At 38.6% G+C, this 18,646-nt stretch overlaps 1 protein-coding gene across 1 annotated transcript in view; it reads left to right on the top strand.

Moving 5' to 3' along the window:
- Positions 1–18,646, top strand: part of LOC131971730 (voltage-dependent L-type calcium channel subunit alpha-1F-like) — a 23,948-nt gene extending 5,302 nt beyond the window's left edge. Inside the window, exons 16-38 of the mRNA XM_059333300.1 lie at positions 339–391; positions 477–623; positions 1,429–1,630; positions 1,744–1,902; positions 2,001–2,111; positions 2,202–2,285; positions 3,491–3,511; positions 3,871–3,999; positions 4,087–4,152; positions 5,433–5,524; positions 6,446–6,605; positions 8,672–8,799; positions 8,912–9,008; positions 9,096–9,198; positions 11,157–11,258; positions 11,413–11,537; positions 12,671–13,017; positions 13,140–13,254; positions 13,417–13,466; positions 13,581–13,945; positions 15,372–15,484; positions 15,577–15,909; positions 17,818–18,646. Coding sequence (XP_059189283.1) covers positions 339–391; positions 477–623; positions 1,429–1,630; positions 1,744–1,902; positions 2,001–2,111; positions 2,202–2,285; positions 3,491–3,511; positions 3,871–3,999; positions 4,087–4,152; positions 5,433–5,524; positions 6,446–6,605; positions 8,672–8,799; positions 8,912–9,008; positions 9,096–9,198; positions 11,157–11,258; positions 11,413–11,537; positions 12,671–13,017; positions 13,140–13,254; positions 13,417–13,466; positions 13,581–13,945; positions 15,372–15,484; positions 15,577–15,909; positions 17,818–18,024 — 3,309 coding nt within the window. The 3' untranslated portion in view covers positions 18,025–18,646. The remainder of the gene's footprint in view (positions 1–338; positions 392–476; positions 624–1,428; positions 1,631–1,743; positions 1,903–2,000; positions 2,112–2,201; positions 2,286–3,490; positions 3,512–3,870; positions 4,000–4,086; positions 4,153–5,432; positions 5,525–6,445; positions 6,606–8,671; positions 8,800–8,911; positions 9,009–9,095; positions 9,199–11,156; positions 11,259–11,412; positions 11,538–12,670; positions 13,018–13,139; positions 13,255–13,416; positions 13,467–13,580; positions 13,946–15,371; positions 15,485–15,576; positions 15,910–17,817) is intronic.

Here is an 18,646-nt window from a genome sequence, read left to right as displayed (position 1 = left end):
TGAGCCCTACCTTAAGAAAATTAAAATGCTGCTTACATAAATGCATCAATAATGATAATCCAATAATATATGTGGAATATATACAACAATCTGAGTGGGTCCCTTCTCCATAATGAGTACTTTTGATACTTTAAGTACATTTTGATGCTGGTACTTTTGTACTTTTACTTCAGTAAGTCTGTAGGACCTTTACTTGTGGAGTAATTTCACGATGTGGTATTAGTACTTTTATATAAGTTACTGAATACTTCTTCCGCCACTGACCTGTACAGTCTAACACTTTTATCACAGGTGTGTTTTTTTTAGAGGGTTTAACTTTCCTGTGTTTCATTTTACAGGGCAGATTCTACAGCTGCACAGATGAAGCCAAACACACTCCCGTTGAGTGCAGGTCAGTTTCCCTTTCTTCATTTCTCTGCTCGACATACAGCCCTCGACGGTCTCTTAACGATGTCATCAAATGTGTTTGATTTCAGGGGAACGTTTGTGGTCTATAAAGACGGGGATATGAACCACCCCATGGTGAAAGAGAGGGTCTGGGAAAACAGTGATTTCAACTTTGACAATGTGCTGATGGGCATGCTGGCATTATTCACTGTGTCTACATTTGAAGGCTGGCCACAGTGAGTAGGAACTTAACATTGTTTGTAATGCAAAGGACAAAGGCTGGTGTCACTATATTTTATTTTTACATTGTTAACAAATCCCATGATCCCAAATTCTGCCGACAGTGTGGCTCATTTATGTGAATTTAATAATTTTCTCTTTGACTTTTATGCAATCCTGTTCATGTTCCTCATTCATTGAAGCTGTGCATGATATCATAAAATGCTTTCCTCAGAGTGATTGTTAGGAACCAATAACTAGACACACAAGGGGTTTCCTTGAGGCTGAAACTGTGCAGACAAGAGACCTGCTAACAGGAAGGCTAATTCAGTCAGACACTAACATTGCAATGGTTAGCATGAGATGGCAGCTCACTAAACCAATGCTCTTGCCTGCATAATGCTAAACTAGGCTACGGCAAAGGGGAGGCTATGCTACACAAGAGCAAAAAAACACAAGGCCTTGGCTGCCGTCCACAGCGGCTTTGGGTGGACTGAGTGGTTGTGACAAGCTCGGTAAACTCAGTAGGCTACACCTAAGCAGCTAAGCTATAGATATAATGGCCTTTCAATGGAACATGCTAGTTGCTAAATGCTAACATGCAGTGAATGGCTGTGACATTCACCAGTGCAACCAGTAGAGTCACCCCCTGCTGGCCAGTAGAAAGAATGCATGTTAAAGGCACTTCTACATTGGCTTCAGTCTGTGAATATTTCAGGATTTAGACAGACAATAAGAAAACAAGCCTTGTCCTTTAAGCTTTATATTCTTCAGATAAATGTTGAATTGTGTCCTCACTGTGGTGGATTTTTTTGTATAAAGGCTTCTTTATCGCTCCGTGGATGCCAACGCCATCAACCGAGGGCCCATTTACAACTACCGAGTAGAAATCTCCATCTTCTTCATCATCTACATCATCATCATCGCCTTCTTTATGATGAACATATTCGTGGGTTTTGTCATCATCACATTTCGAGAGCAAGGAGAGGCGGAGTTCAAAAACTGTGAACTCAATAAAAATCAAGTTTGTTATGTTTCAAAACTCCAGAAACTGCTTCAATTATATAATTATTAATCTGTGATGCATTTGTTTTATTTGAATAATGTTTGTGCTCTCTTCCTTTCCCCCCTGTGCAGCGTCAGTGTGTGTACTATGCTCTGAAAGCTCAACCTATAAAGATTTACATTCCTAAAAACCCGTCGCAGCTCAAATTCTGGAAAATCATCAACTCCAGCCAGTTTGAATACATCATGTTCGTGCTGATTCTGGGAAACACACTCACTCTGGCTGTTCAGGTTTGATTTCACACAGCTCTTTCATACAAAAAAATACAGAAATATCAAATTATTTTAGCATTTGGGTGTTAAGTTTTGTGTTGTTGTTTCTCTTGCAGCATTACGAGCAGTCGAAACTCTTCACCTCCATCATGGACATCCTCAACATGATCTTCACGGTGGTTTTCACCATAGAGATGATCGTCAAGTTGCTGGCTCTGCGCGCTCATGTGAGGTTTCAACCTTTGACAAACAACTCTCAGCTGCCAATAATATCTGTTTTATTGAGTCTCTCACTGTGTTTGTTCTTTCCTTCACAGCACTATTTCATCGATCCATGGAATTCATTTGATGCTTTGATTGTTGTGGGGAGTGTGTTGGATATTGCAGTCTCTGAGTTCAGCGTAAGTTTGTCACACAAGCTATCAAAAGAACATCAGAGCATGTTTGTTGTACTGGCACATTTCTCTAGAAGCTCATGTGTGATACACATACATGAGCTAGATGTTTTTCCTCTACTGCAATGAAAAAAAAGCTTGTTGTCCTTTTGTGTGGCTTGATAAGAGCCTGTAGTGGCACTCTTTCCTGTTTAACCCTTTGATAGTTTTAGGCTATTTAGTCCGTTTTTGAGTTATTTTCTTTCTGCCTGTATATACTGCTTAAAAAATGTTTACTATGCCATGTTGGTATCATTTCACCAATATGACCTGATAATATTTTTTTCACTTTGACTTACTGGATCAACATTTTACACACAAAAAAACCACACACAAAAACCCATGAAATCAGATTTTGAAAATTCCGTTTTTTTACTTTCAAGATTTTGGTATTTTGGAAGCTTTCTTTTATATATTTATTATAAGTTACACTTCATGGGGATGTTTGCACTGACCAAGTTTTGTTATATATGAACAATGACAATAAAGACAAAAAAATATTCTATTCTATAACACAGTTAAGCTCAATGAAGAATTTTAAATGTTACAAATGTGAACACAGGTTGCAAATAGGAGATAAAATAAGGACAACATCTAGTCCTATTTTTTTAATACTAAATATATTTGACCTTATCTCCGGTTTTACTAAGCCTATCATCATCAAACACTGGCATGGAGTTTGAAGCCAGTAGCTGAAGGCAGGGCTCGATGCTGCTTTGATTTTAAGTCATAACACCGTGAATACGTCATGTGATCTGATCACACCGGCGTGTGCGGCTACTCCAGAGGGTTAAAGGGTTCTTAAATATTATATACTCTTGAACATCTCTGCTTTTATTTATTTTCTCAAATGTTTTATGGTTGTTGCAGTCGCAGGAATATTGGTCATACTGGTGTTGGGTTGTTCCAATAAGATGTCTCAGACTTTTTTAATTTCCCTAAATCATGTATTTTTATTGTGCCCTCAAGAGAAATTCAGTCACAATGAATCTAACCCTAAGACGGACAAAAAAATAGAGAAAACAAAAATACATTAACCTTAAAAACATTTTTACAAGAAATATCAGTTATATAGAACAGTTAACTGAGTAAAAATCAAAAATGTAATTTTTTGACATGTTGTCTGTCTCTTTCCTCCCACATGGCGTTTACCTGTTGAAAAATGGATCCAGGGAGGAGGCGGCCATGGAGAGGTGAGAGCTCAACACCAACACTGTGGCTCCAAATGTGCTTCAGGTTTTAGATTAATACTTCAAACTACTATGCTATATTCTCAACACTGTAAGTAAGTAAGTAAGTAAGTAAACTTTATTTATATAGCACCTTTCACAGACAGAAGTCACAAAGTGCTTCACATAGAAATCATACACATAACATAAACATGTACAAACAAGTTTTAAAAGACCAAAACAACAGCAATTTAAACAACCATAGCAGTCCCGAAACAGTCCCAAAAGCTTGAACAAATAAAAATGTCTTCAGTTGGCTTCTAAAAGTCACTGTAACACGTCCTAATTTACCTGCTTTTGTCTCAACACCTTTTTTGCTCTAGGGTAAAGGAGAGAGTGGGAAAGTGTCCATCACATTCTTCCGTTTGTTCCGAGTCTTGAGGTTGGTTAAACTGCTCAGCAAAGGAGAGGGCATTCGAACGCTCCTCTGGACGTTTGTCAAGTCGCTGCAGGTCAGCAAATAACTCGTGAAGGATTAACTGTCATGACACTTATAAACTGCTTTTCTGCAATCATGCTCTTTACTTTGTTCCACTCAGGCCCTGCCTTATGTTGGTCTGCTCATTGCCATGATCTTTTTCATCTACGCTGTAATCGGCATGCAGGTGAGTGTCTTTTATTAAAGTGATGGTATTATCACATCAGGGCTTGTAATGACCAGATTGCTACTCAAAGAAAGATGCCACTAGTATGATGAGATCCCGTTTATAGTGTTTTATGCGCACAAAGGAAATGTCCAGTTTCCGTATATCAATTAATTCATTTTATTATAACATTTCCAAACAAAGGTATACTTCTTTCTTAAACAAATAAAGTTATATTTTCAACTTACACTACTGGTCAAAAGTTTTAGAACACACCAACTTTTCCAGAATTTAATTGAAAATTATGCAGTTTAATGTCTCAGTGTACTCTGAAATGAATGCATATTTGTAACATTTAAAATTATTTATTGAGCATGATAGTGTTTTGAAAGTAAAAAAAAGATTCAAAATCACATTTTATGTTGGACTTAAGGATTAAAAAAAGGACACAAAATGACCAAAAAAAGACACAAAATGACTAAAAAAAAGAAACAAAATGACCAAAAAAAGACACAAAATGACTTACAAAGACATGAAAATAATTTAAAAATGGAAAAAATAGCCCAAGACTCCATAGAGTTAAGTTGTTAACCCATTACTTGTTCCCTGAAAAAGGCCTACTTGTATAATTCTGAAATGTACATTATTTTCCAGTTTTGGTTAAGCTTACCTTTTTTTATTTACCTCTGGCAGTTCACCACTTACCTTTGTACCATTTCAAGCTGTTCATTTGACTTGAACTGCTTGAATTTCAATAAAAAACTGGAAAAATTGGGGTGTTCTAAAACTTTTGACCGGTAGTGTATACATCACATTTCTGCGGTCAAAAACCTGTGTGCCTCTCGGGCATCTCACAACAATCAGTCATACACCGGTGCCTCATATTAACTCATGACATCAGAACCCTTAATGAGCGCTCTTCTCCACCCGGTGGTGGGAGGCGCAAACAAACAAATAAACAGTCAAAGCAAAATTCTCATTTTCACCAATTCAAATTATTCAATTAACTCATTAATGACAGTCAAAACTGTGTAAACCATACATAACAATAAAGTGTTAATACTTTTTATATTTCTTCTTCTTTAAATTGTTAAAACTATTATGTAATAATATTCCTTGTTAATATTGCTGGTTTCTTTTTATTGGTATTTTATTGATGCTCCTTTCTATTTTTAGCTATTGTGGGACTAATAAAGGAATATCTTAACTTATCTTATCTGCTCTCAGTTTTTCCTCGTCATATTGACCCTTTTATTGGCTGCAACTCTTTGTTTCTTACAAAGTGTCTTGTTTCCTTTCAGACATTTGGGAAAGTGGCCATCGATGACAACACGCATATCAACAGAAACTGTAACTTTCAGACTTTCTTCATGGCTGTTTTGGTGCTCTTCAGGTGAGACATTTTTTGCCCCAATTAGACAGCTGTAAAGAGAGTTTACTTTTTTTTATAGCAGCTCAGACATTACTTGCACAATGCTCTTTGCTTTGCAAAAAAGTAATGCATTTACTCCCTAAAGTTGTTTGTTACATTACTTGTTGCATTACTTTTATGTTTCGCTTCATGAGATACATTATCACGTAATTGGCAACGTTAAACCTTACATATATCCACAAGATCTGATGATGACTAAAAGGGTAAAAAAAACAAGTTTTGGGAAAACAGACTCAAGTCATGCACTCATTAAGCTATGGCTTTATAGAAGGCTAGTCCAGCTTCTTTGACGTGTATATCACTGAAGCAGTGCTTAAACTCATGAGGAGGAATCTCTCGAATCATTTGTTTCTCCTCGGAATCAGCACAAGACTTTCCAGGCTAAATAGCCTTCACAGGCACCTTATGGTGTTGCTGTGTTGAATTATAGAACATAAGACGAGATGCTACAGGTGAATTACTTAGATATCACCATGAAACTTCCCCAGTTTGTTATTTACATTAGACAAAAATAATTATATTACAAGCTTTTTTAAATGTTATGTTTAGATAAATGATCATGAGGTGTGAGCTCATTGAATATGCACTAATTTGCATATTTAAGGACTCTCTTTCAGGACATAAATCTGAAAGAAATTCTAAAGCAATTATCAAAGTTTTTGTTTTATTTTGTTGATATACGCAATACATGTTGCATTACTGCATGTGATTACAGTTGCATTACTGCATGTGATTACAGTAATGTGTTACTTTGTTTGGGCCCAACATAATATTTCCTCCCAAAAAACCCTAAATAACCTCAGTTTCCTTTTTAAAACAAACGATCTTAGTGTTTAAGTACAGGTGAAATGAAAATGCTGCCCTGTCTCTGTGTCCTTGTAGGTGTGCCACTGGAGAGCAGTGGCAGGAGATTATGTTGGCAGCTCTGCCCGGTAGACGCTGTGACCCAGAAGCCGACACTGAGCCCGGTGAAGAGTTCACCTGCGGTAGCAACTTGTCTTACATCTACTTCATCAGCTTCTTCATGCTCTGTGCCTACCTGGTGAGTGAGCAGGAGGAAGATTATGGATCTTTTTTTTTTTTTTTTTTTAAATCGTTGAGTTCTCAGATAATGTGTAGTAAAACATTTCCCCTCCTTTTAATAAAACGTAATGCAGCCCCCTGACTCCAAATTAAATTTAGGTATAATTAATTCAGACTTGTGTTTTACAGGCTGTCAGGTCAAGTGAGATCAAAGTCGGATGAAAGCTGAGAGGATGGTATTACAGCAACTGAGCAGTAGCAGTTTTAAAAAAGCTAACCCTGTCTTCTCCAATTCCCAGCTCCACAGAGAACTCCCACTCCGTGGATTTTGTTAATCCAGACAGCAGAGCCAAATCACAAAATCCTGATTTAAAAGGGTGCAAACATTTTTGGTAACATTTTCATGACCTCAGTGCTATTTTAAGACATTAGACAGGTTGAATGAAGGTGACTTTAAAACTCCAGAATGTACAAGAGCAGAACAAGGTCTAATATGAAAGCAGGAGCTCATACTCACTTTGGCTGTTGCAGATCTGGAGTGAAAATGGATTACAGATTACCTGCTTAAAATCATCATCAATGCCATCTAAGAATAGAGTCTAATTCTATATGGTGCTAAGTCGTCTAAGTATAAACCAGCTTTACAAAGTTCCTGCATACATTTAAAAAGTAAGGTTCAAATACCCGTACTACTATACTGTTTAGCATGCCAGAAAAAAGATTTAGTGTATCCCAACACATAGTACGTCAAATGCAGTTCACCCAGAATACCACAATGCATCCGATGGCATTTTGCAGTATGAAAGCCAGCATGCTTTTCTGACTATTCTGACCCACAAACCTACTAAGACACATCAGAATGACTGAGCTGCAGAGCACATACAGATGACAGCTCATAACGGCAAATATATAAGCATGAGGGTCAAAGATGAAGCTGCAGTGTTATGATGAAGTAGTGCCCATAATGTATACATACTGCATGCAACAGTGTGTACTTTGTAAGTACAGCTGCAGCATAAAAGTAAAAAGAAACCATATGCAATTTGGAACACTTCAAATATTTGTTACATTTTAAACATATCCAATATTATGATTTCTTTATTTTGAAAAGCCCAGTTCTAAAGCCTTTCCCAACACAATTATACATTCAGTACACACTTTGTATTTTTAAAATGCCAATTTGAGACATACCTAGCATTTTCTCAGTCTTAGCTCTGTTTCCTTGAAGCCAGATTTACAACCACAGCGTCCAGGTTCTTGTTCAGCCCCGTCTCGCCTTCCGTCTCTGATTTTTCTCTTGTGGACAGCTGATATCCATCAGCCATGTGTGGTCTTTGACCTTTAGCAGAGACCCGCTGAGACCCCTCTGGCTGCTAAAATAGACCTCTTTGTCCAGCTGGGTTTTGCTAAATTTACAGACCTGGATTGATTGACAGATACTCATCATTATGAATGACCACTCTGATATACACGTAGAAGCATGTAGAACAGGGGTGTCAAACTCTGGCCCGTGGGCCAAATTTGGCCCGCAGTGTAATTTAATTTGGCCCGCAAGGCAATACCAAATTATTATATAATTATTGTACTATAAAAGCTGACCTGCCGGTATTATACGGCGCATTTACCGCTAATACTAGATTTATTATTGTTATTTTATTTTTAAATGTATTAACCTGTTGAAAAACTTTATTTTGATATTTAAATCAGAAGGATGCAAATAGAAAAGAGGCATACGATTTTTATTGAATTTTTATTTAATAAATTAATGACATTGATGTGTTTTTTATTTGAAATTTGATTTTGCATGTCTGCACTATTTAGTTTTATATTCTATGTTTATAAGCGTTGCTGGTTCCATATTTAATGTTAAAGCAAAACATGTTTGGTATATATTAAAAGGTTTATTTGTTCAATGTTGGCCCGCGATTTTATTCAAGTTTTAAATTTTGGCCCATTGTGTATTTGAGTTTGACACCCCTGATGTAGAAGCAAACAGATACTCACTAATGCAACCCAGCCAAAAAGCTGTTCTCAATCTTGATTTCATCTTGGTTACAAGTATTTGTTTTGTTTCCTCCCCCTCAGATTATCAACTTGTTCATTGCCGTCATCATGGACAACTTTGAATACCTGACACGAGACTGGACCGTGCTCGGCACTCACCACCTGGACGAGTTTAAGAGAGTCTGGTCTGACTACGATCCAGAGGCCACGTAAGACTCATGTCTCTTTAACCCTTCGCTCTTTTGTCTGTCTGCTCAAACTGTTCTCAGAATATTTTTATCCATTAGTAATTGTCTTTTTGTGTTGTTCTGGTCCTCGCAGCGGTCGTATAAAACACATCGATGTCGTCACTATGCTGCGTAGGATTCAACCACCTCTTGGTTTTGGAAAACTGTGTCCTCATCGTGTAGCTTGCAGGGTAAGTCGACAAATTTCATACTTCACACTTTAAGCAAGTAACAGAAGCAGTTCTCACTCCTCCTGCCTCGTCCTCTCGTCCTCTCAGAGACTGGTGGCTATGAACGTCCCACTGCACACGGATGGGACCGTCACCTTCAATGCTACTTTATTTGCTCTTGTGCGAACCTCCCTCAAGATCAAGACTGAAGGTTTGATCTTATACACACACACAGACAAAAATATGTTTTTGTTGTATGAAGTACCCATCCATAGTCAGTTTATTACCTACAGTAGATGGTATTTTGTGGAACAAGACAACAATGTCCTGTTATTTTGATATCTGGCAACAGTGGTGGAAAAAGTATTCAGATCCCTTTCTTAAGGGTACTAATATCACAACTGCATTCAAAACTTACTTAAATAAAAGTACAAAAGTATCAGCATCAAAATGTACTTAAAGTAAGTAAGGTAAAAGTACTGGTTATGCAAAATGGACCCACTAGAATATTTGATTATTTGTATTAATACATTTCAGTAGTGTTTTTAATTTTTGTTTAAAAAAAAAAATAGGGCTCATTTTAAATACTTAATGTACTGTTATGAGGTTAAATTAAATATGTCTAATCACTTTCAATTGATCATGTTTTTTATGTTAAATCTTGACCTGAAAAGTGACTAAAGCTGGCAGCTAAATGTAGCGGAATAAAAAGTACAATATTTGCCTCAAAATGTAGCGGAGTAGAAGTATAAAGTTACATTCCACCACTATCTGGCAATAACAGGATGTTCGAGATTAGCTATTCCCCAATAGCCTGGGTATACCCAGACTGCCTTGCGCGCTCAAATTTAATTTCGAACTGCGGCGGAGTCTGGAAACCAGGAAGGATTCTTAGCCCTGTTTTAGGGATCCAATCACAGAGCAGGGAGGGACGGCAAGACGATGACGCGTACTACTCGGCACTTGGAAGCTTGTAGTTTTCCGGATCCAACATGGCTGCTGCAGATGCGAAACTCTCTTTAGCTGTAGATGGTGTTTTAAATAGTTTAGAGCGAAAGTTGAAAGGCGAAAGGTCTCTCGGCGGTTCCGATGAGATCACCGGCGTTATGGTAGCGGGGCTATTAGCGCCGCTAGCGGCTAATAGCTAATAGCCGCTAGCGGCTAATAGCCCCGCTACCGCGGACAGCGGAGCCGCCCAGAGACCCGCAGCAGCTTGTTTATTGCCCATAAAATCAGTGGATGTGTGTGGCTGAATGACATGAGGGGGAATAAAGCGTGAAAATAAATAATCTTGCAGAAAGCGAGAACTGGAGGAGCAAAGCAGCAAACAACACTCTCTCACAGACACACACACAACAAACATCCATTTCTGTAGCTCTACTACGTCATCTGGTATAACTGATCTGGTTGGCTAAGAGCTACCTACAGACGCTTTTGATAGACATTCTAAGCGTCCAATAAACGGCTCTGGAGGATCGTAAACCACACCTCCTCTACGGAAAAATACATTGCTCGTTGCCAGACTAGCCCTCATTTGAGAATAGTCTGGTGTTAGCCAGGCTAATTCCCCAAAACATCATTACATCAAATTCCTACAGAACACACAAACATACAAGGCACACGCACTTATACACACAAGAAAACGACAGCTGTATATTAGGAGGTGTTTCTGTAAACATACAAGCACCGTCCTGTTGCAAAAATTAATCTTTGCTCCTCAAATGTTATAACTTGTCCTCTGTCTGCAATCTGAGTCATTTTTACCAACTTTTGCATCCACATCTGCTACAACACAGGCAGCCCTTTATGATGGAACTGAAGCCATTATCCTTGCTCTCTTCAAGCCACCAGACTCCTTTGACAAAAACTAGTACAAAAACAAGTAATTTTACTTTGCAGAACATGGAAGTTGCTGATCAGCTGGCTGTGAAGAGAGCACAGAAAAGCTTTAGTCCCCCCAGTGTAGACTCAACTCAAGTCGTCTGATGGCATTGTAAAACAGTGAAAATATTTTGAGCATGAACGCTATCCACAGCAGTACATTGCTTAACTTCCTCTTCTACCAAACTGGAGGAGTGCCAACCTCCATCCACTGTAGGTAATACACTGACTACATCAATAAATCCAAGCTGTCCCTTTTAAAGTGTTTGTTCCTTTTGTCGCCGTCAGGCCCCATCGACCAGCAGAATGAAGAGCTGAAGGTGATCATTAAAAAGCTCTGGAAGCACACCAAGCCCAAACTCATTGATGAAGTCATTCCTCCCCCTAGAGGTACAACAAGAATTTACATCGCTGCCAGACATGATGAAAAGAAATCACTACAAATGTTAAATTCAACTTTGGCCATTACAGGCTGAACATGCCTGCAGCCACTTGGCCGTCCATGTTTTCGCCACTAACTTTGATTCTTATTTTTCCTTCTCAGGGGATGAGGTGACTTGTGGGAAATTTTATGCCAGCTTCTTGATTCAGGACTATTTTAAAAAGTTCCGCAAGAGAAAGGAGAGGGAGAGGAAATCCAAAAGGAAGGACAGGGCGGCTTCTCTGCAGGTGAATTCAATTGTGCTTTTAAAGATCCTCTCTTTAAAGTTTTACAATGCTTAAAAGTTCTCAGCATTAAATAATAATTTGTGTCTGGCATGTTTTTCATGAAATAGTTCAGTGCTTCATAAACCAATAGAAGTAGTTTGAAATTAATTATTTGTCAAACAGGAAGACTTTAAAGTGTAAAACAGTGTAAAGCGCTCCGAACCTCAGTTATATGATCCACTTTCTTGCTCTTAGTGGCAACTCATGCAGCAGTGTTCTGAATCAGCTGCAGTTGTCTGATCGATTTTGTAAGGAGACATTACAGTACTCGACTCCCCTGAAGATAAATGCATGAACAAGTTATTCTAAATCCTGCTGGGACGTAAGTCCTTTAATCCTTAAAGTGATAGTAGGCTGACATTGTAACTGCCTTAATCTGGTTGTTGCAAATATTTTAATTATATCTGACAAGGAATGTTTTCGGTGCAGTTTGTCAGCAGCATTAGGGAAAAATTCCGGCCCGAGTTTTCATGAAACTTGGTGGATGGATGCAGCATGGAAGAACCCAAGGAAGAACCTATTAGATTTTTTTTTTATTTTTAACTTTTGTTAACATGTTGAGATGGAACATTTGTGTTGCATTCATGGGGCATTGGAATATTCCCCAAAATGAGTTTGGATCATATTTCACGGCTCATCTAATACATTTCCTTTGCTCTTCGGTGTCAAGCAAAGAGTGGAAACAGCTATCAGCATTTTGTTTTAGCGCTCTGAGCCACAATAAATTACAACACATCTTCTTTTTAGTGTCAATATTTTTGACAAGTTGTAACTTAAAACTCATGAACACACTCAAGTTGGTAGAAAGACTTCCCAACGCGGGAAATGGGACCATCCATGGTTGCACCATTGACCTTGTTCTCCTAGTTTCCACATCATATGTTACATACTGGACCCTGATTGGCTACTAAATAATCTTTACATTTTTCTCCTTCAGCCTTTTAGTGTCAACTTTGCGCAAACATCTTTCTGCACAAAAAAAAGACAAATCATCCAAATCAAGCAACAATATTAAAAATACACATTGATAATGTTTGAGACGCTCATGATTAAACACTTTGAGCGCAAACTTATATAAATGTTTGTGGTCCTAGCTCGGGCTGCGGACGCTGCAGGACCTGGCTCCAGAGATGCGTCTGGCGATGGCCTGCGACCTCGAGGACGAGGAGGGTGTGGACGGAGAGATGACTGGTGATGAGATGCAAGGCAGCGAGGCCGGAAACTCGTTGGCCACCACGCCTGCTACCACGCCGCTGCCACCTATAGAAACTCTGGTAGACCAGATCAGTGTGTTTATGGAGCCTGAGCCTGGGATGACCTTCGAGGACGTGATCACATCGCAGGTGATGGGCATGCAGGAGCAACAGAGACCAGGATCAGAGCTGGCGGGAGTCAGCGTTGTAAGAGAGCAGCCTGTGAGGTCCGTTCCGCCGGTGATCAGGTGTGTTTCTCTCATTTTAAATAAAGCTGTGAGCTGTGTTCAGTGCGTTATATGTAAATTCACACTTTGTTACTGTATTTCTCTTAGAAAGTCAAAAATGATTTGTTTCCTCTCTTGTTCAGAGTGGACTCCATTTGCGAGTTGCCGCCTCCTCCTCAAGAGATAGTACCTGCTGTGGTTGAAGCACCGGTTGTAGTTGAAGCACCAGTTGTAGTTGAAGCACCAGTTGTAGTCGAAGCACCGGTTGCCGTTCAAGCACCGGTTGCCGTTCAAGCACCGGTTGCCGTTCAAGCACCGGTTGCCGTTCAAGCACCGGTTGCCGTTCAAGCACCGGTTGCCGTTCAAGCACCGGCTGTGGTTGAAGAACCAGTTGTGGTGGCTCCACCTGTCGCAGCTGAGCAGGTGTATAGCACTGAAGGAGACGCTGCAGGTCTGGAACCAGTAGACAGGTAAGAAACTCTCACAACTGTCTGATTAAAACAAATAAGAATACTTCCCAAGATGTCAAACTGTTCCTTTGAAAATAATAAATTATTCTGAAACTCTTTATGTGGATCTTACAGCTATGCGTATCCAGAAGCCGTCTCTCCTACACCAACTGAGATGGGCTACAATGAATACAGCCTGGACAGAGATGGCAGCATTGGGGAGATACTCAATGCAGCCAATGGCTATGACAGCAACGGTTATAACGACAACAACATGAATGGAGGCAGTTATCCCGTAAGCCCCAGTCCATGTCCCACAAATGGATATAACGGGAACGGATACACAGGCGACCACGGCAGTGTTATTAGCGCCAATGGAAGTACAATGATCGGCAATGAGAATGGCAGCATGTACAGTGGTTACACTGGGAACGGCTACAATGGAAGTGAGAATGGCTCACAGTTTGTCAGGAGACGATTACTTCCTCCCTTACCAAGAGGTGAGAAACAAACATTTTCTTTTTCCTTCTTTATTAAGGGGCAATCTAATTTAGTGCATTGCACACATTTTGTATGTACAGTGTGCATTATACATAATTAGACAATTTAACAGCCAACTTGACATTTGATAATCAGTTAATTATTTAAGTAGTTATGTGCAAAAATTACCAAATCACATATGGCTCTAAGTTCTTAAATATGAGAATTTGCTAATGTTTCTTGTCTTATATTATAGTAAATTGAATGTCTTTGGGTTTTGAACTACTGTTAAAACTACACTAGACATTTTATTTTGGTTAGGATATAGTGACAAGGCATTTTTCACAGATTTATGATGTCTTATAGTTCAAACAATTGATTGATAATGACAATAATAATTAGTTGCAGCCCACATGCCATTTTAGGTTGTAAAGTGGCAAGAAAAAGTATGGGAACACTTTGAAATTACATAGTTTTCTGAATAGAAACAAACAAACAATTATAATATTTAATGTTTTTATTGAACACATCCATTAAAAGAAGTCATTTCAAAGGTTTCACATACTTCTTTCCACTGTATGTGTTACAGCATTTCTCTGATAAAAGCTAATAGTTTATTCTGTCCAAAGTAAATTTATCATAGACTAAAACTAGATTCATCAGAAGGTTGTTCAATAAGAAAACAGCAGGTTATTTTGGCTGGGACTTTGACGTGAAATAATCACAAGTGATACATGCATGTGATTGTAGTCACAGACTCTTATGACTGGATGATTAGCTCCCAGCAAGAAAATGTTGCGTCTGTCGTTTGGACACATTTTAGCTTCAGGGAAGACAACACCAAACAAAAACAAGTCAAGTGTAAACCTTGTGAAAAACTGTTCGCAAAAAATGCTAAAAGTTATTTATTCTCACTTTTTAAGAGAAGTTGATTTGTACTTTATACTAAAGTATGACGTTTTCATTTCAAGCGATGCTTTGATTTCAGTTCAAAATATTCAATAAATAACTACAAAATACATCTTTTTTTTATTTTTTATTTTTTTTTATATAGGTTAATTTAGGAGGGGATGGGAGGGAGAATAGGGAGAAAAAGTTTGCTTTGTTGCATGTAATAATGTCTTGTTTGACTAGCTGTAATCTGCAAACAAAAATCTAATAAACACATGTTTAAAAAAAAAAATAACTACAAAATAGTTCATCTCTGTGTGTTTCCTTACTGTCTTTAAAATCACAAAGACATGCACTCTTTCAGTTACAGTAGAGGCGATGTCATTGAACTATGAGGGCAAAAACAACAGGAAAATAATTGTTAATTAATATTTATCAATTAATCAGGATATTTATTTAAGATAATATCGCCCAGCCCCAGGATGCATGACTTATGCTGGACATAAGTCATGCATCCTGGACATTCTCCTAACACGTCCCTGCTTGTTGTTTCAGGTCGTAAACCATCCTTTAACTTTAAGTGTCTGAGGCCACAGAGCAGTGTGGACGACCTCCCCGTCCCAGGGACCTACCGTGGGAGCACGACCCCCACCAGATCCCGTCTCCAGGTAATGCCATTTACACAAATCTGGCTGTCCATACACAGAGTGAGTCTCATTTTGCCTACTGGTCTTCACCTGCTCTTGCTCTCTTGTGTCAGACCCAGCAGACCCTGGACTCCCGGCCCAGCAGCGTGTCCTCCATGTCGTCTGCTTCCTGGGCGAACGCGCCAGCAGCGGGCGCCACTCCTCTTCCAGGAATAATCGCCCCCTCAGGGCGCAGGGGCAAGCTCATCTACACCCCTATGATCCTGGTGGACGAAGCCACCGGCAACAGCCAGCCGCTGTGGAGTGACGGCTCCGCCAGCCTCCCTGTAGGAAGCAGAGCACCGGGCTGGTACCCCGGACAGACCAGGACCTTGACCAGCATGAGGATGCCACCGCCCAACCAGGGCTTTGTTGATAAAGGCAGTGCAGACAGTCTGGTCGAATCGGTGAGTAATAATGCAGCAGGGGATTTTTGTCAATGAGGAACCTCTAGTAACCAGTATGTGCAACTTTTAAACATTTACACTTTTAAAATTACTTTGAGCCCTCTGGGAGGTGATTTAGTGCTTTTAAAAATATATATATATATTTTTCCACCTTTATCTGTATTGTATTAGTTGTAGTCTATCTTGGAATATATATACAGTACAGGCCAAAAGTTTGGACACGCCTTCTCATTCAATGTGTTTCCTTTATTTTCATGACTATTGACATTGTAGATTCATCAAAACTATTAATGAACACATGTGGAATGATGTACATAACAAAAAAGTGTGAAATAACTGAAAACATGTCTTATATTCTAGTAAGCAAAGGGTGGTTACTTTGAGGAATCTAAAGTACAAGACATGTTTTCAGTTATTTCACACTTTTTTTGTTAAGTACATAATTCCATATGTGTTCATTCATAGTTTTGATGCCTTCAGTGAGAATCTACAATGTAAATAGTCATGAAAATAAAGAAAAACGCATTGAATGAGTAGGTGTGTGTCCAAACTTTTGGCCTGTACTGTATATATATTCCAAGATAGACTACAACTAATACAATACAGATAAAGGTGGAAAAATATATATATATATTTTTAAAAGCACTAAATCACCTCCCAGAGGGCTCAAAGTAATTTTAAAAGTGTAAATGTTTAAAAGTTGCACATACTGGTTACTAGAGGTTCCTCACACACACACACACACACACACTACAGGCCAAAAGTTTGGAAGCAAGGCCGATACAGGCCAAATATTGGGAAGCAACTTAAATTTTCTGTTCACAATGGTTTTCTTAAAAACCAGTATGTATTCTTTGGGTTTCTTCCCTTATTTGTGGTGCTGTTATTTTTTTTGCCAATCTTTCTTACTGGTGACAATGATATGTTTATCCTCTGCTTTTTTTAGTTAACCTCTTTCTGCCACACCATTCTTTATCATCATAACTTCCAATTTCTTCTAGTCGCTTCAGGGTGTAGTGAACTCCTTTGTTGGACATCATTAGGCGTTTTTTAATTTCTCTTTTAACTGATCCTTCTTTCCTTAATGTACAAAACTGTACTCTTGGTTCTTTACTCAACTGCTTCTTTCTAGCCATGTCTGTGGTAGTTTGTCAGAGATATGAACACCGTTGAGATTTATTGGGATTTTAGTATCCAACTCTCAAAAGCCAAAGAGTTAAAGTGAATAATGCAAATTGTGATTTGTTTTTTACTCTTGCACTGAAGTTGTGACTCTTGCAAATCTTCTCAACCCTAAAACTAAGCCCTTTTTTTCTTTTCTTTACATTTACTATTCAGCAATGGTCTGGTAACATCAATGTATACCTAAAAGTAAATTGAGGAAAATGGTTCAATTCAATGAAAGTAAAGTCTGATAATGCAGTAAACACATCCAAATGCAAAGAATATGTACTGGTTTTTAAGAAATCCATTATGAACAGAAAATTTAAGTTGCTCCTCAATATTTGGCCTGTATTGGCCTTGATTCATAACTTTTGGCCTGTAGTGTTTATACAGTATATATATTAAGATAGACCTACTTAGACACCTCATTTTAACTACTAATCTGTGGAATATACCTTTGCCAATACAAGTTAAAGATTATATAAGAGGGCAGAATTGAGAAATTCTTTGTAGTTTCTCATTCTCCTAAGTGAGCTGTAAATCCAAGTCAGTTTGCTGTTACTGCACATTTTGCATTTCAATTAGACAAAGTGACTCTTTGAGCTGATAAAGTACTTGTGCATGGACGGGTGGATGGCATGGACGTGCATGTTTGTGTTTGCGTGTTACAGAGAATGAGCTACAAACATAATCCCTGTTTCACGTCATTGTTCCTCTGCTGTTTTTCTTTCTTGCTTATGTCAGATCCTGATCTCCGAGGGTCTCGGTGTTTACGCCAGGGACCCAAAGTTTGTGAGCTTTGCCAAGCGGGAGATCGCTGAGGCCTGTCACATGAGCCTGGACGACATGGAGCACGCGGCCACTGACCTCATAGCTCGCGGAGCAAGTCAGTCCATTTCTCGATTTGAGGAAGAACTGGCTGATGAAATGAACTGCGTGATTTCTTACTGAGATCAGCAAAACTGAAATAACTGTGTGAGCAGGTGAGGTGTGAAGTTCGTGGGGGGTAAAAGTATGTGTTTCAGGAAGAAAAAGCAAATGAACTGGACAACATGAGTGTAAGAATTTTGTTGTACTAATGGGACAGTGTGGTCTACTTTCCGAAGGTAAAATGTTGTGTTGGTGAAATATACTTTTATTTGTAAATGCCAAAACACACACACACACACATAAACACACACTGATTTTAAGAGCACGTGTCAATTTGTGGCAGGACTCAACAACAACTCTATGAAACTCATGACTGCAGTTTTGCAGAATAACCTGCTGAATGTGACAGAAAACTGTGGCTCTTGGCATTATTACCATGAAAAGGGACCTTTTTTTGCATTTTACTCTTATTTTCTACTTTACTTGAATGGTTTATACTTTACACACTTTATACACCTGTATAAACTGTAAAAAATAATATTAAATATTAAGCTATTAGATCAATGAAACAACACTTTATTACAGAAATAATCGATACACGAGTGCCCAACAGCATTCACTATTATAGAGAAATATTTAAATATACTGAATATTAAATATCCTCTAATATGCAACTCGTAGCAAAGATTTTTGTGGCTATAAA

Source organism: Centropristis striata, chromosome 5, assembly GCF_030273125.1.
Source record: "Centropristis striata isolate RG_2023a ecotype Rhode Island chromosome 5, C.striata_1.0, whole genome shotgun sequence".
NCBI lineage: Eukaryota > Metazoa > Chordata > Actinopteri > Perciformes > Serranidae > Centropristis > Centropristis striata.
This window is presented reverse-complemented; position numbering and strand designations above follow the sequence as displayed.